Source organism: Falco rusticolus, chromosome 5 (genome assembly GCF_015220075.1).
Source record: "Falco rusticolus isolate bFalRus1 chromosome 5, bFalRus1.pri, whole genome shotgun sequence".
NCBI classification, from domain to species: domain Eukaryota; kingdom Metazoa; phylum Chordata; class Aves; order Falconiformes; family Falconidae; genus Falco; species Falco rusticolus.
This window is the reverse complement of record NC_051191.1, coordinates 70118159-70140064: the sequence shown is the minus strand read 5'-3', so window position 1 is coordinate 70140064 and position 21906 is coordinate 70118159. Positions and strand designations below refer to the sequence as shown.

The following is a 21906-nucleotide window of genomic DNA, read 5'->3' as shown; positions in this document are numbered from 1 at the left end:
GAGGGAATAGTAGGTGCTCATTTCTCCTCAGGACTGCCACCCTGCTCCCTGAACGGTTATCATGCTTTTGTACAGACACTTGGATCATGGAAGATCCTTTCTAACCCAACTTTTATTTAATTTTCCATCAAGAAAGACAGCGAGGGGAGAGCTTTGTCTTTTACTCACCTTGTATCTCATACAGATCTAGGCTGGAACAGAAACAGAAGAGGAACACCCACTGAGCTCTAAGTGCTTTCCAGCTCTGGTTCACATCTGTTACTAATGCATCTTTACATTACTGGATAGTTTAATAAACAAGGAAGTAAGAGCTGTCTGGTGAATTTGGTCCTATCATTTCAGAACTTGGACCTTGGCACTGACGCTGCTGCTTGGAGGGACTGATGTAATTACACGGCTCTTTTTTCCCCATTTGCAAATTGAAGTAACAATGCTTTCCTTTGCCGTAAGCCACGCTGGGATGCAGGGAGAAGAGCACCGTGTGAAAAGTTGGTGCTGCTGTGAAGCGACCTGACGGAGCAGTGACCTTGCTGTTAGCCTGCCAGGGCAGGGAGGCTGCGTGGCTCTGCAAAGCGTTACACCGGGCGGTACCGGTGAGCAGCACTAACCAAGCAAAAGTGAGGGAAAGACAGTGCTCGAAGGTGTTGAATTAGCTACGGAGCAGACTTGGCCGGGCCCGCTAGCAAGCACTTCGTCAGAATTTATGCATGTGAGCAACCCCGCTGTCCCGCACAATTAAAGGCTGCGTTACCGCCAAACACGCCGAACCTCAGGGCTGAGCTCGCCGGGCTGGGGTGACGCTCGTCGGCACCTACAGCGAGGGGACGGCGCCACCACGGTGGCCCTCCCCGTCCCGCCTGGCGCCCCCCGCCGCCCCCCGCCCCGCCGGGGCGCCGCGGACCCGCGCCCGGCACCCTCCGCACGGCACCCGGCGTGCTGCTCCCGGCGGCCCGCAGGGGGCGCCGCAGTGCCGCGCGGCGGCGGGGGGCGCTGCGGGAGCCGCCGCCGGGCGGGCGGAGGGGCGGGCGGCCTCTCCGCATTGTGCGGCCGCGCCGCTGCCGCCGGCGGGAGCGCGGGTGCGGCCGGGGCCGGGGCCGGGGCCGGGGCCGGGGCTGGGGCCGGGGCCGGGCCGCGCCTCCCTCGCTGAGCGCCGCGGCGCAGCGCGGGCACCGCCAGCGCGGCCCCCCGCGCTGCTCGCAAGGAGGTGAGCGGCGGGCGGCCGGCGCGGGGCTGTGCGCGCCCGCGGGTCTCCTCCGCGGGTGCGGGGGGGGCGGTGCGGGGAGGAGCGCGAGCGGGAAGGTGCGGGGCGGGGGGCACGGCGCACGCTGCGCGCGGGGCCGCGGAGCCGGCCCGGCCGGTGCCCGCAGCCGCGGGAGCTGCTGCGCTCCGCACCGTGCGGCAGGCACCTGCCGGGACCCGGCCGGGGAGCGGAGCCCGGCGCGGCGCCGGGGCGGGCGGGTGCCGGTGCCTGCGGGGAAACGCGGCGGTACCTGCCGGCGGGGCGGGCGCGGCGGGGCCGGCCCGTGGTGCCGCAGGCGGCGGCGGGGTCGCGGCGCTGCTCGGGCGCGCAGCCCCCGGAGCTGCGTGAGCTACCGGCAGGCGGCCGGGAGCCTTCGCGGGAGGGGGATGGCGCTGTCCCCCTGCCACCCACCCCCCACCCCGCCAGGCGGTGCAGCTCCCGAAAAACTTTGCGCTTCGTGCAAGGCGATCGAGGTCTAAATTCACTCATAGGCAAAATGATTCAGGAGCATGAGGATGTCAGAGATGAGCTGGATCCCTTCTCTGTGTAAGGCGTTTTTACTTCTTTTTGTCTGTATGCAAAAGCCTCGGGTTTTATTTCAAGAAATCCGTCTGAAATGCATTTTGCTGTAGACCGGGTAGTAACATAGCGAGCTTCCTACGTCACTGTTAGGATTTATGGCTAAAGCGAACACTTCAGCGCAACAGCAAATCTTCATAACAGGTTGCATTCACGAGTAAAGTTCTGCCCTGTTTTACAGGGAGACTGAGTTTGTGATGTTTTAAGTCAGGCTTGAGGATCATCAGCATCGTCAGAGTTGCCATTTTTCGCCCAAGATCTTAAAGCACTCTACAATGACAGGTATTGTCATATTTTTTACTGTCCAGGCTAGAGAGATCAAGGAGATGAAGTGCCAGGTGACTTGCTCAAGGTCATGCAGCAAATCTGCTGTGAATATAGATAATTCCCATGTGGCCTGTTAAAAGTGTATTACCAGAAACTCTGGCATCCTTTTCTAACCCCATGCTTTGCCGAATGTTTATGTACAAGCTGAGGCAGTTTAAACAAGGAGCCATGGAGAACTACTGGGTACAGATTTGTTTAGCAGAACTGGCAGGTTACAAGTGCTTAGAGGTTTTTAGGCAACTGCAGCTGGGTAACTGAAACCTTTCTGGTACTGGAGGGCTTGAGGAAAGATCATCTATCTGCAGGCACGGTTAGTGAGTGCTTGTGGCTTTTACATACATTCTACAAAAACTAATTCATTGGAGCTGAGGCAAATACAGTAAATATAGCAATCACAGCTGAAAGAAAGAACAAGAAACCTTGTGAGGCAGGTACTTTGGGTTGTTTAGTACCTCGTGCAGTATTACAGTGCCACTGTGGAGCAAACAGCGAGAGCTAGGAAGCTGAAGGCAGGTTTTGCCCTAACAGTGCCAAACGTGTCAGTGGTGTTGCTGCGATGTTTAAAGCAGGAACATAGCATCAATTATCATGACTATTTAAAAAAGAAAAAAGGGGGGCTGAGGAAGAGCCTGCCTCCTTGCAGCTCCATCCTCGTGTTGTTCTTCCCCAGGCTCTGCATTGACGTCACAATGACACGGTGAAGCCAAAGACAGGAGCTGGGAATGGTTCTTCTGCTTCACTTTAGATAATCGAGTGAATTTGTCACCACTCCGTCCCTTCCAGCATGGCTAAGAGTGCAGAAGTGAAGCTGGCGATCTTCGGTCGAGCTGGTGTGGGCAAATCAGGTATGTTTGTTGTCTGATTTTTTCTTCTGCTTGTCATCAGATAACTTTTTCCTCCCTCTCTTTGTACAAACTCATTGTACAAAAGGACAGCTGTGGTCTTATTCTTGTCACAGAGGTCAGGATCAGGCCAGGAGTTCTCTCTTCCTTGCCTTTCATGCTATTTTCTCCAGGATCTCCAGGATAAAAGTACTTTTATTGCTTGGAAAAAAACACAAAACCTAACAAAAACCAACAAGAAAACAAAATAACAAACTTCCCACCCCAACTCAGTCCCACTTCTCATGAAGTGAGTGGCAAGATTTCTCTTTTCCATAGAACAGAATTAGTAGTATTTGTCTCTTCATAGCTTGTGCTAGATGAAGGTATTTTTATTATTCTCCCTATCTTCTAAGATCAAATCCTCTGTTAAATATTGGATGACTTCTGTAATAGCTGTAATACTGGTTGATTTCAGTGGGAAATTTTAGCCTTGGCAACTGAAAGAACGTTTATTCTTAGTGTACTCTTTTGTATTTACATATTTACCAGGAAACCAAGAAAATACAACGTGTAAATTTCACGTTTAGAGAGGTCTTTTGAGAAATAAACATAGTCTGGTGAGTTCACATAGTAGAAACACAAGGGGGAGGTGTGAATGTTAAAAATCCATTTCTACAGACAGCCTTTCCTTTGGTGAGACAAGGAGCATAACACGAGGGTTGCAAGCTTGCTCGGGCAGTTTGGTGGTGTTGTGTTAACTTGACGGCTCCAGGACCTATCTTGCATGTCCTTGCACCATAAGGATGAGGAAATAAGTAGCCTGCGTGTAATCATGCTCCTGTGCCAATCTGGGAATTGTAAGATACTGTTTATTTTAGAGAAATCTGCAGAAGAGAAGCCAGGAGGTAGGACATACTGGTAAGAGCATTAGGCTAGACTCTCAGCTGCTGTCAACCAGCTCTGGTTCCCTGAAGTAACATTTTAATTAGAAGTGCCAAGGTTCTGGCCCATAAACTATTATAGTTTCATTAACTTTAGAATGGGTTGTTTATAAAAGCACATTTTTTAATATATATATTATGTATACCCAGAAGGTATTTTACCAGAACACTATCAGTGAAGTAGCTCTGTCAGCCTTCAGGAAAAAAGGCGTATGTGAGGCAGAGGTTCTTAGAGATTATGCTGTTTATACAAAGACAATGCAGATTAAATTGTACCTTTTTGAATAAAATACCTGAGGGAATGCTGGTAATATTCTGGGATACGTTTAAACTGTTCCTTCTTCCCTGCTGCACTCACCCCACCCCTCTTTTGTGTTTCGCTGTCCTGTCCAAGTTTGTGAGTAACTTCAGCGGTTCTCCTTTTAGTTTGTCTTTTATTCAGTTGGCTGTTTCTGTGGTTGTCTGGTCTTTTGGCTGGATTCAAAATAATGCAATAGGATGTTGAAGTATTCGCAGGAAAGTTGAAACACTAAAAGACTCCCCTCACCCTGATATTCCTAATCATTTGAGAGCTTATATTTAAAAAATACAAACCTACCAGTTAAGTGCTCTGTTAAAATCCCTCATCAGCATATGATAAATAAGAGCCTTTTTTACCTGTTGTATCCTTTTTATAGACTTCGCTATACTAGGTTTTTATGGTAAAAAAGTTTTCGTGTATTCCTGGGTGGGAAATAATTTTTAATGAAAAGTCAATAAAAACATTCTAGTCCTTCACAGTCTTCCTCCTCTGTGTCCTCTTTTTTCCCCTTTGAGATGGAAGGAAATGTTATGTAAAATATGACTAAGGTCCTCTTTTTGATTGTGACCACGCATGTGAATCTGTGTGGAAATGAAGGTGCAAATAAGTGGGCAGCACAACGAGGTGATTTGAGGGGGTGGAAAGACTAGAGAGCTATCAGCTACCTCAACAGAGCAGCAACTGTGCCTCCCAAAATCTCAAACTGGTTTATGAAAACCCCTCTTGTACATTCCCATAAAAGGATCCAGCTTCAACAGCTTGGCCAAGTCCACAGAAACGGGTATGCGTGTGTGGCAGGGTGGTGTCTGAAAACCCCTATTTGCCTGCAGCCAACAGTAGCAGGAGTGGGAGCTGTGGAAGTGCTGTTACACCTTTGCTAAAACAGAGCAAAGTAATCTCCAAATAGCTGGGTTTGGTGGTTAAGTACCCTGCTAGATTAGCGTTGATAGTGTCTTTTTTTTTTCTTTTTTTTTTTTTTTTTTAGCATAGCTGTGTAATTCCCTATCCCTGTGACCAGTTTGTAATATGTTGTTGAGGCAGAATCCTGTGGCCATAGGTTACTAAAGTAGGTTTGGCCAGACAGCTGAAAGATAAACCAGACTCTAGAAGCAAGAATGCAAGGCAGAATGCTGGAGCAGGCTAGATATGTGCAAGGAAAAGGAGAGGTTGGGTGATAAATACGGTCACTGTAATGCCAGGAAGTCATGCCAAAATACGGTCACTGGCTTGCTTTCTTGGCTTTTCTTCATTTGCTGAGGAATAGCCAGGCATTAGATTCTTAATCTGTAAGTGGCTTCACCACCTGACAGCATCTGTGAAGTTACAGACACATACTGTAATATCCTGGAGAGGCTCCTCCTCCAGTTCCTGACTGGGACTTTGGATCATGGCTTCAGCAGCAATGAAGAAAGGAGTGTGGTGATTCAGGAGAATTAAAGCTGTCCCTCATGCACCATGAAAATCAATAGAACTGTTGCCACAATCAACAACTGCTGAAGAACATCCTGGTCTCATCATTGATGTTAGACATCTGTGCAATGGGGTGCAAGATTCCTTGTTCTACTTAGTCCCTTCTGACTAATCCAAGACTCTCCCAAACATGAGATGGGAAATCAGAACACCATTCACAAGTCGATAACATCTCAAAAAAGAGTCAAAGCCAGGGAAAACAAAACTTTTTTCCACTTTCTTACTGCTTATCAAGTTCCCATGGTCAAAAGGATTAAAAAACAGGTGGAGGGGAATAGCAAGTCTGGGTGTCAGCTTTTTACTGTCCTTCCTTGCCTTGTCTCCTCCTGCCTGCTGGAGAAGGCTAGCAGAATTATTAATCAACTCACCTGTCCTGTTTTGATTTTTACTTAATGTAGACCTAAAACCTTTCAAACAGGAAAAAAGGAGCAAATAAACTCAGAAAGGTGCATGTAAAAGTGCTCTAGTAAGGCACTTAGTTCAGAATTACACTGGGTAGTAAATCACTGGTCAGCTCATCTGGGCGAGCTCATTGGGTATGAGCATCCCAGCGTGCTCTTGTACAGTGGACTGGCTGCTCCTCTGTTCACCTAGTTCTTATGGCATAAAAGTTGCATAAGCATTGCTTTAAACTAGCTGGGGAAAAAACAGATGAGGAGCTCTGCCTGAGCTAAGGAGCACTTCACTGATGCTGCTTCACTCGGGAAGAAGAGGAGGTGCTCTGTGGGTGGGAAGGGACATCGCTAAGCCCTGCTATAGATTACAGGGCTGCACCTCCTAATTTGGGCTAGACTCAAGCGGCGCTGAGAGGACGAGAGCACTTTTACAGTCTTTTTCTTTATGTCCAAGAGGAGCTTAAAGGGAACAGAAAATTAAAGTTGAAGTGAATTACTTAAACACTGCTGTTTAAGTTGCTCTCTTGCTGAATCCTACAGCTTCATTCCTATAGTAACAAAAGTTAGAATTTCCTAAATAGCTCCTTTTAAAAATACAGTAGTAACAATTAATAAAGACTTAAAGGCCTTGTTCTTCCATGTCATCACAAGGTACAGTACGTGCCCAGAAAGCTAAAAAGGAGTGAAAATTTATGAACCAGGAGGAGAAAAAAGGGCATGTACTGGACAGCACTGCATGGCTGATGCTTGTCCAACCCATAATTCAGTTGACTATGAATGCTCAAAATACCTCTTCTTAGGAGCCTTAATGTTTTGGCCAAAAAAAAGACAATGTCCAGCTGTGGCATGTACTATCCATCTTGCCTTTTTTCTGTGTTTGTGCCAGGCTGAATACTCCAAGTTTCTGCGTTAGCACGTGTCATGTGCCCAGCCATGGGCAGATGCAGTTCTCATCTGTCTGGCTGGGCCATGCAGCTGCGACCATGGCATGTGACATGGAAGTGTGTGTGTTTTCTACTGATGCTTAAGCAACAGGGAAGATACCAAAGCTCCCACAGGCTCTACCCAGAAAATACGTGTCTGCTTCTAGGCAGCTACAAAAATAATTTTCTTGGCAATCAAGTACATGGGACACAGGGCTGTTGTCATCTTTTGATCCAGCGATAGCTCAGGTACTTGCATTGTGCAAGAGGGTGATCAATAAAGTGGCATCAGTAAATACCATCCTGCAAAGAGCCTGTCCCATTCCAGAAATTAAGATCACACCAACTTTATTTTAGTGTCACAGCTGGGAAAGTCCTGAGTAGACGTAGATGTGAATCTGTTGGTTTACACTATTTTCCCTGTCTAATCCAGGGTGGGAGAACATACTCAGGAGAAAGATATCTGGATTTGAAAATTCCTACAGGAAAAATTCAAGCAACAGTCAAGTCAGAGAGGTCTACATTAATCTGTGTTTTGTTTTCATTATTTGAGGATATATCTGGAATACACTACCAGGGATCACTTTGCAATTGCAAGGTCTGGGCATGTGGGGAATAGAACTGAATTCAGCACTGGCCCTACCCTCCCCTTCCAGAAAAACCATACGAGTTACTGGGAAATAAGCCCATTTCAAAGCGATTTTCTACTTCACAAATCCCTGCTCATATGTTTTCCTCTAGTTTCATTTCAGGGACTTTTGGGGAGGAAACATGAGTTATTAAGAAGTGATTAGTCATCAAGCTCACAGCTCTGCTAGTAAGGCAGGGAAAGCTACCACAAAATCTTCAAAGTCCATGCTATACCAACTGATGCATCTAGGGAGAATTGCTGTAATAAGGTGCCTCTGAAATCCAGAAATGTGGATGGAAGGAGACAGTGGATTTTCTGTTGTTTTGGTGGTTTTTTTGGTGTTGTTTTTTTTTTTTGTTTGGTTGGTTTTTTTAGTTTTGTGGCATGTGTTTTGTTTTGTTTTGAGGTTGTTTTGGGTTTTTTTGTCTTTTTTACACTGGTGAAGTAGGTCAGTTGCTTTTTTTTGACTTTTTGTTCTTAAGAATGGCAATGATAACCAGATGCTTAAGTGATTATTCAGTGATCAAGTTTAACACCCACTGTATTAATTGTCCCCTAATATTTTGAAGGTAAAGTTCTCATTAAACAATCTCACTTTATGCGTCCTCTGGTTTTACACTTTTCAGCCAGGTACAGCTTCACTAAAGGTACTGTGCATGTATGTGTATACATACTAGTAGAAATCTTAACAGTAATTAGGTCACTCTGGTTGAGGTTTTGTGATGATTTCTCCCCCAACAAGCATGCAAATACACCCTCCTGGAGCAGGTAATTTTGCAAGCAACCAGTTGCATTAATGTGACCTTTCCACACTCCTGTCCAGGTGATGACGGTGATGCCTATACAGGGGGTGAGCCCTGGGTTCGTGGATCAGTGAAATAAGTCACTGTGACCCATGAATGTGTGGCCATGCCAGCAGGGAGAAGGGCTGCTGTTGTAGTGGCCCCAAGATGTGCAGCTTTGGGGCCAGGCAGGCTGTACATTAACCAAGCACAGGGCCCTACTAGGATCAGCAGTACCTCTGGGCACCCTCAGCACGCTGCTTGGAAAAAGCGTCACTGGCCTTCCTACACAGATACAAACTTTTAGTCAGCAGCAGCGTGACAACCAGCCCTCCTTGGACTTTCTCAAAACTGCTTTTGTTGATTTTTGTTATGCTAGAATGGAAGTGAGGGAATGCCAGGAACTTGGGCTAGACACACGAGCATTTGCTCTGAGTGGCAAGGTGGTCTGCTTGTATCTGTTACCTCCTCCCTTTCCTCTGCTTATTTGCCTGTCCATGGTTCACTATAGACTTGCCCTTGGTGTAAAAAGCATTCATGCTCAGCTTGACATTTGATCTTCCTTCTGGCTAGCCATGAAACAATAAAATGCAGAATTTCTCTAACCAAACACCAGCATTGTTCATTCAAGCATAGCTGCCTTCCCTGTTCCATCTCATTTAACTACATCTGACGTCGTCGGCTCTACCTGCGTCCCCTCTGAGCAGCTGGTGGCAGCTGTTAGAGCTAAGACTAGTCCTGCTGTTCTTTGTTTCTGTTTAGGTTGGGCTAAATATAGCCTGCTGTTTGGTTATTGGGGAAGGAATGCCAGGATTTGAGATTTATGTGTGTAGCACAGAATTTTCTCTAGGCCTGTGCTCAGCCACCGCACCCACTCCTGTCTCTTGTAGTCTTTGTGAAAGACAATGGAAAAGCTTCCCGGTGGAATCCCAGGAATCCTTTGCCAGTTTACCAGGAAGCCTTCCAGTGTTTTGGTCGGTCTGCTTCTCCCCACCAGGTCACTGGACGCAGTGGTGTCTCCCAGGCTGCTGACCCTAATGAGTCCTTTCAGAAATGCTGGTTTTTTTATTCTTCCACTTGTTCTAGACCTCCCTGGTATCTGGGATCCCTGCCTACCTCTTGCCTTGCATATACTTATTTGCTTGGTTTTGTTTCTTCTCAGCTGTCACCTTCCCTTTCTCCTTGCCAGGTTAGTACATGTTCCCTAAACTCTGCATACGGTGGAATCACTTCTGCTTTGTACTTTATATGAAAACTTTGTATTTACAGTTGCCTTCTCAGCCTCCTCACCTAGTGCTTCCTCCCATCTCTGCTTCTCATCTCCAGTTCCTTTGTTACCCTTCACCCACACTGCCAGTTAAAGGCTCAGTGCACAAGATCCAGATAAGCTGACCCAGCAGCAGTGATGTGGCAAAGAACAGCCACTCTGAAGTGTTTCCTACTGTCCTGGGAACCATTCTGTGGCCTGGACTTTGAGGATGCTCCAAGCTTTGACTGCTTCAGACAGTCATTGTGTGAAGCCAGCTTCACGCTGGTTAAAAAGGGAAGCGGTGTATATCTTTACATAGCTAGTCTTGGTCATGGAAGTGGGTAAATTTACCTATTTTGGCTTCAGAGCTGAGCAGGAAAAACAAGTTATGTCTCTATTTTCCACGCAAACTTTCTGCATTTACCTCTGCCACTCGTATGCCTTTTACATTTACAGCACCCAAAAACAAATACGTAAGTCTATAAAAAACGTAACACCACTAAGACGATCAACAAAATACTTCAGCCGAGTTGTGGTTACAGGGCTGTCATTAGCTGCTGTTGACTGAAGGTGTTTGTATCCTCTCACCCCATGCCCGGTGGGTGCTCCCAACGCTGTGGTGAGCAGGAAAGTGGACAAATTGCTACAAGATAGCAGTGGGCAAGGAAACTACCGCATCCTCATCCATTTGCTGCTTTCATTCCAAGGCTATGTTTACTCAGCGTTACTGTCAGTCCTTTATTATACCTGCTGCAGCAGAGGCAGTTACAATTTTGGAAGGCGGCACCCCTTGGCTTTCCTTGCCTTCCCACATGCCCTTTACAGTGCCACCATGAATGCTCCCCATTGCCACTCTACTGGTTATGGGACACCCACCTCCCCAGCTCTCAAGCCTGGCCTGCTGTTTGAACTAGTATTTCTTTCTGTTTGCTTCAGATTAAACCAGCTCCCCCAATTTCATTGACTCCTACCTCTTCCCAGAGTCAGAAAAATCAGTGTTGTGGTTTCGGTGTTTTTTTGGTTTTTTTTGTTGTTTTTTTTTTTTTTTCTCTCTCTCCCCTGGGAGAAAGGAAGGGAGGTGCATCTATTTCTATCACCTTTTCATAATTCTGAAAGGGAAAAGTACTTTTTTATGATTGTTTCCCACCAGGTAGAGCATTCACGCTGCTAGAGTTAATCTGCAGCTGTTACAGTTTCTAATGGATTTGCCATGTAGGTGTTGGGAAATGCCATATATTATGGTAGCAATGCTGTAGATAACTCGTATTCTATGCGTACAGTATAAAAAGATGAATGGTAAGAGAAGCATGAAGTCCCGGGGAAGGAAGTAGTAGATATATTAAACATATGTGCAGCTTTAAAACACCATAGAAATTGGCTGGAGTCTCCAGATGCCTTTCCAGAAATGTTAGACAGTAGTCTGTGCACAGGAAGATGAGAGAATATGTTGAAAACATCAAGCCTGGTTCTGAAAGCACATGAAGATCCCGATGTTAACAGGTTGTTTTACTGCCGCTGCTGGGGGGTCAGCAGAAAGGAAGCTGCGGAGCAGCAAGAGCAGAGGCCTGGGGCAGCAGCACATTACCGTGTGGGAAGTGTTTAGATAAGCGGCTTGGAAAGTTTTCAGGCTGGAAGGATGCAACTGGAGAGTGCACAAGATATACTCTCCCAGGAAGGGAATTTCTTTAGCACTTGAAGAGCAATCTAGCTTTCCAAAGGGCTGTGGGAACAAGGGCCACCACCATGACCCTCCTGCAAGGCACACCACCGTCACTATCCTCAAGTGGCCAATATGGAAACTGAGGCAAAGGAAGGAGGAGCCCGATAGTCTCAAGTCACCAAGAGAATTGTGACTCAGGCATTGCCAAAGCTTCTTTCCTTGATTTCTCCTCAGGCCCAGGGCTGCCAAAGCCAGTCTGCAAATGGCTGGCAGCAGTTACCCAGCACCTGAGCCCCAGCCGCCATAGGTCCTGTGGGATCCTTATGACCCTTTATGGCTCACCCACTGCCATTAATTACTGACAGCAAAGTAAAGCATTGAAATAACATTTATTTTCATTAAAAATGTATTTGGCAATCCTGTCTTTCACTATTTACCCAGTAGGACTTAATTTCATTTTGACCCACAGGAGCACAATCATAAAGGGAGCTTGCCTTTCCCTTCTTTCTCCCCTTCACGCGGCTATATTTGCCAACCAACTCTCAGTATAACTATAACATAATCTATCATAGATTTGCACAACCCTGCTCTAGAGGGCTGCTTTTGTCGGTGGCTTATCTCTGATGCCTGCCACGGGAAACAAAAATCCCACTCCCCACAATGACAGAAACTAGTTATACAGAGCTGTCAACCATGAGCTTTTCCTGACCTACCCAGCAATTAACCTGTGCCCTTGAGGAGCTTTACAAGTGAGAACTTAAAGTCTGACATTTGGAGCAGAAAAATGCAAGAAAGAATATAGAACCCAAAAATTCAGAGTGGGCTATTCATTTCTTCACAGAAATAGGGCTGCAGAATAAATAGAAATATATTGGAGAGTCACCACAAAAGAATGCAGTATTAGACCCATAGGGAGCAGGGAAAAAACACAAACAAAAAAACCACCCCAAGCCCCACACTGCAAAATGCGGGGCATGGGAGCATGAATGCCAAAACAAACATCTTGCATTTGTCAGCCTCAGTGGCAGAACGCGTGATGCCAGGCACTACTGCTTAACCCAACTGGATTCTTGTGGTTACATATGCTGGAGCTGGGTCTGCTCTAGGCTGAATTCCAACTTGAAATAATTTAATAGTGATCCACAGCATGAGTTTGTCCCACAGGTCCATGTCTGTTAAATCTATTGCCAGGCAAAGTTTCAGGAAGTTTCTCTCTGATCAAGAAAACTTGAGCTTTATCTACAGGGAGCATGGTAGGTCACAAGATTATCAAAGAGGAGTGGAGAAGAATACCAGTATCCTTACTTATTTATTTAGAAAAGTGTTCTTCCATGGTGTGTGGCCTTGTACCCATTCTGGCAGTGGGTGCCTGCTTACACCAGCTGAGCATCTGGCCAAATGAGCTTATTTACAAAGCCAGGAGTGTGGAGCTGGCTACCCACCTCCCACTGCCGTGTACATACAATCACCCTTCCCCTTGCTGCAAAGGAAAGCAGAAAAATTTGCCTTGTTTCCTGACCACAGTCAAATTCAATAAAGCCAGGAGGAATGGGAACTCTTGTAATTCATATCTTAGCAAGTGGAACTGCAGATGTGGCCTTTATATCCACTCCTTCTGTTTATTTATGTTTACCTTGCTGATCAAATGACAAGAACAGGGAGTACAGCAATTTTCCCACAAAGATGCACAATCCTGAAAGAACAGCACCTACCTCTGAAGAGCAGCAGGAAGGCTGAAGGCGAGAGACAACTGTATCCAGGACATGTGTATGAATATTTGATAATTTAAGTATAGTAAACTGTGGCCTATTCGTGACCTTGTGACTGAAGATATAGGTTTAGGCATAGGGCTGTGAATAATCTAGCTAAAGGCTAGTGAACATAGGTTGGCCATAGATGGAAAACAATCCAAACTGAGCTGAAACCTGTGCTTTTGAGATTTGATAAGTGAAAAAATGTAAATCAAAGTTGGCCCCATTAAGTGTCAGTGTAGTAAGAATTCATTAATGAGCTGTACTGGTAAGACATGAAAAAAAAGTAAAGGGTGCAAAAAACAATCTGGGCTCATTTTTACTTGAAAAGAAGTGACTGCCCAGACCAGATACTTCAGACCTGTTCAGGGGGAGAGGCAGACCTGTCCTGGAATCACAGCTGATCACCCTTCTTATATAACTGATACTGTCTCACTGAAATAAAAGCAAGTACTGGCTGAGGCAAGAAATCAAGGTCTTGGCTTTAATTAATCTTCAGTGTCCCATGGTAATCTAATAAGTACATCTCATGCAAGAATACTCTTTCATTAACATTCAGTGTAATTAAACCAGCCTATTTCTCACCACTCCCTACCATGCATCCTGTCTCACTTTTTTAATTTCTTGGGGATTTTTGTTTGCCGTTTCTGACCTGGCATCTGAAACGATTGAGTCTCTCTCATGAAAACAAACCACCTGGTTTAAACACACTCAGTATGACTTTTCTTCATTAATTTTCTATTTAGGATCTAGCGTGAAAAAGGCACCTGAGCTTTGACTCAACACTACTATGGCGGAAACCATTAGAAGTTCACAGTGCTCAGTGTATGTTGGGAGGAGTTTGGGAGCCTGTACTATAAGAAATATTTGTATAGTTTGGACAGGTCTTATATATAGCTCTGCAGACTTCTAGGACTCCAAAGAAAAGACCATGCACTATGTCCACTCTTTCCTGCTTGAAAAGGCAGACACGTTGGATTCTGAGCCAAGAAAGGAGCTTTGCCTGTTCTGGTTTCCTAGTCTCCCCTCCACAGAATAAACCACCAAACTAATAGATATTTCATTCTCCTATTTTATTTTCATGCCAAAACCTCAATAAACTTGCCTATTGCCTAAGTGATTATAGCATCTGTGAAGTATATTGAACTGTAAAATTATGGGCATGATCTGCATGGTACAATAAGCATCACCTCTGGAGCAGGCTAGCCTGGCATCCCTTTGAAGATGAGGCAAGAGACAGACCATGGAAAACGCAGAATGACCCTAGAGCAATTTAAGTTTTAGCACCTTACAGTTATGAAGAGTATCATAATTTGCCTGCAGGAGGTCTCAATGCAGCTGAATGAAGCTTCAGTATCATTAAAACTAACGTCATGTTCAGTAACATGCATCTCACCTTACATTAGGTCTATATATAAAAGACTTTTGAATCACCTAAAATAATTTTGCCTGGCTCATTTTATAGCATTTCTTCAATTGCCAAATGTTTACTGAATGGTACTTTCTAGTAACCTGTGAAAGTTTTAATGCCAGTAAGTGTGAAGAACTTTGTTTTACGTCAGAGTGCTGCAAGTAATACTTTTTGTTCCCAGTGCTGCAGCATGGACAGAGACCGGCTGCAAATAGAAGCAGGTGACTTGACAGAAAAGAATGACAGCCAAGATAAAACAGTACCTTGCCATCCTAGATCCTACTTCTAGTTTCTGCACAGGAGGTAGCTGACGTTCATGTTGTTCACAAAGGCAGGGAAAATACAATGACCAACAGCAGGAGCTGGAATAGAGCTTAGGGAAACATGTTCATGATTAAAACACATTGAAGTGCGATTGTGCACTGTCATTTTCTGTTCATTCCCATTAATACTGTTGCTCCAGGTGAAGGTTAAAAATGCTTTTGTGTTTTGTGGATAACAAGACATAGCAGATGGAAAAAAAAAAAAAAAAAAAAAAAAAAAAGAGTCTTTAGTTTCAAGCGTGGGCAGACTGACATAATGCATTAAGTACTAAATCATTGTGCAATTCCAGGACTGCTCTGTTCACTTTCGTAGGTGACTCTTAAGAATTTGGGGCTCTACACTCCTGTGACATTCTAAAGGCATATTTCATATGACATTTCAGAACACTTTGAACCTGCTGATTGCAAAGTGCTCTCAAATCCCAAACTGTTCTGCTCAGAAAAAAAGTTTCCAGGGTGAACACACGATACTCAGTGTATGCTCGGTGTGCCTCCCAGAGTATTAAACCTATGAGAGCAGTTCTGCACGTGGGCCTCTTCTGTAAGGCATAATCCAGCTGCACCTCTACAATTTCTGAAGAGTCATAGGGATGGTCTTAATGATGTTGCTTTTGTATTTGGAGAACAGAATTAATGGTTGGGTGGGGTTTTTTTCTTTGTCTGAATATTAACCTCTAGAAAAATACGTATCTGCCTGAGGCTTAGAGCATAGTGACATCCTCTAGTTCCCTGCTGGATTGCAAGCTTTCTGAGGAGCAAGGCCAGTATCCCAGTAAAAGTGGTGGTACGTGATCCAAGTTTGATAACTGTAAGCAAAGTGTCTGTGCTGCTAGCTTTTACCTATTCTAAAAACCAAAACAAAACAAACCCACCACACAACTGGAAAAAAACCCAAGCCAAACAAACCCCAAACCTCATACTCAAAAAAAACCCCATAAAAACAGGCTAGAAAAGTGCATGAATGCATGGAGCCACTAGGTCACTATGGGAATGAGGACTGTCTCTTGTATAATGCCTACAGACTCTTCTGCTTTCAGTTTGTCCCTGTACCCCTCACACGAGGGACAGCCAGTACTCAAAAAGCCTTATGGGTTGGGACACCTTTTACCACTGGACAGGAGTGGCAGCAAAGGCAATGACACTAACGTGTCAGCTCCTCATACCACTCAAGAACTTTGGTGAAGTACTGGGATGTGATCGAGGAATTGTTACCTCCGCGCAACATCATAGCCACTACTTCTAAAAAAACCCACCATACCATCCTGAAGGTTTCTGGTGCACAGATGAAGTAAAACAAGTGTTATTTACTGCCTTACAGCTTACTGGAGGAGGAGTTATGCCATCTGTATCTCTAGAAGCCAAGTCACAGCAGCTCCCTCAACTCATGCATTTGCAAGAACACTGTCAACTAAGTATCGTCACACAGATAGCACGCTTGCTACCATAAATCATCCTGGAAAAACTGAATGGCAGGAACATGAGACAGATGTATGGATGATATCTACTCTTAAGGAGTCAGTACAGGGTTCTCTAGCAGTAGTCTCAGCAGTGCAGAACTTGTCCAATTTTAGGTAACTCATGAACCCTCTGGGATGTATTCCTCAGTAAATAGTTTCGCCAGTAACAAGTATTTTATGTCCTTCATTGCAAGGGGTCAGAGTAGATGTCTGGTGACCCTTCCTGACTTGAAAAATTGACCATGAGTATATTTAAAAAAAAATTTTCTCTGGTGCTCGGTTGCCTTGGTTTTGTTTTGGGGTTTTTTTTTCCTCCCTTGAGCTACATCGCTTCTGTAGCCATGATCCTCTCCTCTGGACTGCTTGAACTTTCCTTTTTCTTAGTATAGTTTACATTCTATACATATGATCATGCCTACACATTGTCTAACCACATGGAGCCCCTTCTTCATTTCATAAGACAAATGATTTCCACAATAGTTATGAAATCTCTTTAGTATGAAGAAAAAAATCACTTTCTGTTAAATAAGACAAATACATATAACTTTACAGCACTAAGGTGAAAGTGTTAGCTGAGTCAGTGTTTGGACTGTGCTACAGGGTTGCTAATGAGAACTTGCAAATTTTATGCATTTGAACCCATTAAAATGAACAGCACAATTTGTGCGGCAGTGGCTTATTTGCAAGAAGAAGGATGAACAGGAGCATGTGGAATAGCAGAATACAAATGAAATTTCTTCTGTAAACTCACATGAAGATTAGAACAAAAAATAAAGAACTTTCTCCTGACTCTTATTAACATGAATATTTTTACCTCTGACCAGGGTGTAAGATTTGAAAACACACTGTCAAAGAAACTAAGAGCCTACACAGGGGAGATCCTGTCCATATTGGGGTGGAAATCTGGCAGTTTTAGAAAGAAAAATCACTCTTGGAAGATGAAAAAGCAAAGTCACAGAAAGGTGAGCTTTAGCTGCAACTCTTCAAAACTAGATGGAAGTTTCACTGGATTATTTGCAATAATAACTGAAGAACATCAGTTATGGGAAATTAAAGATTATTAAATTTAGTCAAGACTCCACAAAATGCAAGACTAAACCTTGTACAGTGCCCTGAACAAAAGCTTTGGCCCTCACAGACAGAAAGAGGCTGATATATAGGTAATACCTGATTTCAAACAATCTGAATTGCAGCTTGTTGGTGCCACTACTTCTGCACTGTTTTCGTATCTTTAGAGGCGATAATCTGCTAGGGAAGTCCCAGTTTAAAAGATGTTCTCCTTATTCAAGAACAGTTCTGGGAGATTTGAAAAGCAGAGGTTTCAAAACACTGAGGGAAGGGTGAGGAGGCAGATGTTTTTTGGGGTATTTTTTTTTTAAAAAAACCTCTCAATTCAAGAGCAAGTTTCTTCAGCCTTAGCCACTCCAGAGACTTGAACAGAACAGATCCAGGAGAATCTTCAGTGATTTAAAATGAAACATTTCTTCCCCCCCCCCATTCAGAAAAATACTGGTTTGGGTCTCTTCTGAATTGCCATAATCACTTAGTTTCCATAGCAATATTTCCACAATTAAGAAGTATTGACAGACATCTGGAGATCAATCCAAAGCCTGTGGAAATCAGTGGAAAAGCATGTGTTTATTTCCGTGGGCTTCGGAGCAGGGCCATGGAGAGTGGGGTCAGTCAGGCCACAGACCAGACTGCACCCACTGTCCCTCCATGGTGCTTCCCTGGTAGGAAAGCAGGAGCCTGGGGTATCCCCACACCCCATGCTAGCAGACTCTCTCAGAAAGTAGTATAATGAATTGAAAGACAAAATACTATTTAAAAGCAAGCATTGTAAGGGCAAAACCATAGACCCCAGGAGAAGCGTGGTGTGCTATTTCCTCAATCATAGATGCTGCATTTTTTTTTTATTTTTTTTTACATTCAGAATTTGAAGCACTTCCTACAAAGTTTCTAAAAGCTTATCATCTAAAAAAGTTATAGTTCAGATTTTTCCACCCCTGCCTTGCAACAGCAATAGACTGCAAATAGCACGGCACTAATATACACTTGCAGTAGCGCACATTTCACACACTGAGGACAGGCACTGGGCAAAGACATGAAGTAACTGATACCAAGGTGGTAGCTGTGTCAGCACTCCATCCCAGACCTCTCCAGTTCAATCTAGACCCTGACTTCTGGGACCAAGGACTCTCTTCCTGCCGTTTGTGCGGTTTAACTTGCCACTATCAGCATGTTAGATATTTCAGTTACATAAATACTGATTTACCACAACCTATTGGCTCTGTCTCCTAGATACAAGCCCCTAGCAGAGCGCTTCTTATCACAGGACAGCAAGGACATGCCCACAGTTGTGGTGTTTTTCTGTTCAGCAGTGATGTGATGCGATGCTTCTAGAGGAGCCTGGCTCAGGCTGCTCAGTGGTGGACAACAAGTGGTTTGTTGACAGCTTTGGCAATTAAAATAATGAGGAGACAATGCTAGTTACTAGTGCACAAAGCATCAGCATCACAGGTTCGATAAGACAAACTATTTACCTGTGCTGCCTCAAAATGCTGAGTTGCGTAGGCCAAGCCAACATGGCTCTTGCATTTCTTTCTCTTGACAAGGATGAGCATCATCTGTCAGGCTAAGCTTTCAGTTTTCAGTCTGACAAGTGGAGCTGGAAGCGACACTAAGGTAGCCTTAAATAATAGTAGGATGGTACCAGGGCCCTTCTAAGTGTCTTAGTACATTGCTATAGATTTAACTATTCAGGCTGGATATCTGCTTCAGGCTGCTTTTTTTTCCTGGAAGGTGTCTGCAGAAGTAATACAGTAATTTCTAAGAACAAAATCAGGAAAAAAATTGGGTTGTGTCTGTGTTAAAAAAGAATATTCTTAAAGCCACTTCACATAAGTATTCTAGTATCATCATTCCCCAAAGCAGGAACTCAAAACATGAGAGGGGTGTTAGCATGTCAGCAAGGGTATGCTTTTGCTATGCTTCTGAAAGTATACTTATGTTTGGTAGCGAGCCAATGCCTCTGAAAGTCCCGAGTTGTGTTTCATGTGTTGGAGCTGGGAGTTAAACTTTCCTCATGAGTTTATCCTTATGGAAAACATTCCAGCTCTGGATACAGAACTATCTTTCTTTTCAAGGAGCTGTTTAAAGAAAAAAGTGGGCACGTTGACATTATTGCCTTTTCCTTTTTGCTGGCACAGAGGCACTCTGAAGAGGTAATAAAGTACATGGGAGAAAAAAGTCCCTCAAAATGAAAAACAAACAGCAATTTAGGATTAAGATTGCCTTTCCATTAGTTTATCTGAAATGGATTTGTCTTGGGAAGCAGCTCTGGAAGCTAAAAATGTAGCTCTCAGCCTCAGAGATCAGTGGCAAAATTTCAGTTTCTTTACCTCATCCAACATTCAAGTGGCTGCACATCAGTGTGATCAGTCTCTCTTCCAGGCTTTCTTTTTCAATTGCTTTTTTACATCCAGTGCAACTGGAAATAAAGAATGAATCAGTCTCACCCACTTAAAGATGCTTCCGTACTGAGCAGGGTCACAAGATGCGGGTGAAGGGAGATCTCCCTCCCACTGTGCCTGTGTGGTAGTTATGCTATGGATAAGCGAAGGTCTCCCATCCCAAGGGCTGTCAGCCCAGCCAGCACCTCTCAGCAGCACAGAAAATAGACCAAAGCACAGGACTGAGGATTACCTCACTGGTACAGGAGAAGTTTAATACAAGTATAAACACATAGGGAGGTGGATATACATGCACACATGCCAATACTTATCTCTGCAAGTATCTTTTGGCAGCTGGAGTTTGTAGCCTCATATTCACTGTCTTTTGAATAGCGTGGGCAGAGTCTTCAACCCTGCAAAACAAGTTGCAGTTTTCAAACAGCACCAGTGATATACAGGCTATTCATGAATTTAAGAAACTGAAGTGCTGCTAAAAGAGAAAAGCCTGCCTTCCTAAGACCTCTTCTTAAACATAGGCCACTAAGGGGACATCAGAGTAGACAAAATAGAAAAATAAATGATAGTGTCCTAGACAGAAACCATTCCAGAACAGTTATTTTTTTCATCTATTTAAACTGGGAGATCAGTTCCTTGTGGCCTCTGGGGTGGTTGGTTATTTTTTTGTTATCTTTTTTTTGAAAGAGGCTTTTTGGCTCAGGGCTGGAATGCCATGTTCAAGTGAGGCCAGCAAGTAGCCTGGGAGGCAGTTTTAACACCCTGAGTACATACCATGCAGCAGCAGGCCCAGACACCATTGTCAGTCCCGTAAATTAATTCTAAGTGTTCATCTTACTTCCAGGTGTTTGTCTTAACTAAATGCCCATAAGACTCTGAAAAAATAGCAGTAATCCAACTGCCTTCTAAGATTCAGCATTTGCACAGCAGTGAGGAAGCTTTTGTTTAGCCTGATATTCCAGTTTAGGCTGCCTCAAGTGATGAGTGGAGGGCACTTCATGCATTGCCACCGACATCAGCTCAGCAGCACGCTGTTATTTAGCTTTGGTAGAATTTTATAGCCTGCATTACGGCAGCAAGAGCCACAGTATGTGATGAATCTTTAAAATAATTCTCATCTGATGGATTTCCTGGTGCCTTATTTAGACTAGGGGTGGAAAGTATCCCTCCCTCAAAGCTCAGATTTACCACCAACATAGGCACCATTTAAAACCATTAGTACGGTTTTGGCTAGGAAATTTATGTAAAAAACTACCTGTACTGTGTGGGGACACACCACAGATGAGCATTAGGTACATGCAGTGAACAGCACAACACTGGAACAAGCTTATTTTCAGTATTAACTAGCTTAAGTCAGAGCCTGACTACACAACTAGCTAGGTCATCTTTTCTGCTGAGTGTTTTCACAAATGCAACAAGTGAATGGAATGAACGTTCACCTGCTGCTGAAACAAGCTGTGGGCAGAGTAATTCAAGGGCAGCTTCAATTTCATGTTCATTCAGAAAGTGAGCTTAACTCAATCTCTTTTTAAAGCGACTTCCTTTCCCCTTCCCCCAGTTCCCCCCATTCTGTTTAGTGCTGTTTGAATTGTATTTTTCACTTTGTCTGAAACTGCCATGAAGCAAATCTGCTGTCTCAGTGAGAACGAGGCCAGTTGTGCAGAATTTTGAAAATTCAAATAACTTCCAGGCAAAACCCTAAAATTTTGGGAGTTTATCCAGATTTAGACTTTTGTTTGTGCATTACTCAGGGAAAATGAGAAAAAAGCTATGCAGTTCTTGATACCATATACCATGATATCTTAATTAAACTCTGCCTTTGTTTGCTTAAGCCCCTAAGTATGTAGAGCTGAAAACTTAACTAAGATCTATTTATAGGGTAGCGTCTAGTCTATGCAAGTGTTAAATCATTCTGTTGCCTAGTGTGTCTGCTAGGTGAAGCAAAATTCCTCTGCAGCATTTGTCCCTCCACAGAGGAGTTTAATGGTCTGAAATTCCCTGTCTCTTGCCTAGGCTTTCTATACATTGTTATAAAGGAGCTTTTTGATGGATTTGCACTGCTTCCCGTACCACCTCTTTTCTTCCCATTCCCTCCAAGATGTGCCTTGCTGAAGGACAGTGGAAAAAGGGGGTCTTACAGCTCTGCAGCCTTTCTTGGGAACACGTCCTTCCACA

General features: G+C 44.3%; 1 protein-coding gene across 3 annotated transcripts in view; it reads left to right on the top strand.

Moving 5' to 3' along the window:
- Positions 1-1131: 1131 nt before the first annotated feature.
- RERG (RAS like estrogen regulated growth inhibitor) overlaps positions 1132-21906 on the top strand; it is a 109580-nt gene continuing 88805 nt past the window's right edge. For 2 of the 3 annotated variants that reach the window (XM_037390292.1, XM_037390290.1), the window contains exons 1-2: positions 1132-1204; positions 2817-2991. In XM_037390292.1, the coding sequence (XP_037246189.1) occupies positions 2931-2991 (61 nt within the window). In that variant the 5' untranslated portion in view covers positions 1132-1204; positions 2817-2930. Of the gene's footprint in view, positions 1205-1998; positions 2102-2816; positions 2992-21906 lie in introns of those variants that run through there. The other variant, XM_037390291.1, reaches the window with a different exon arrangement.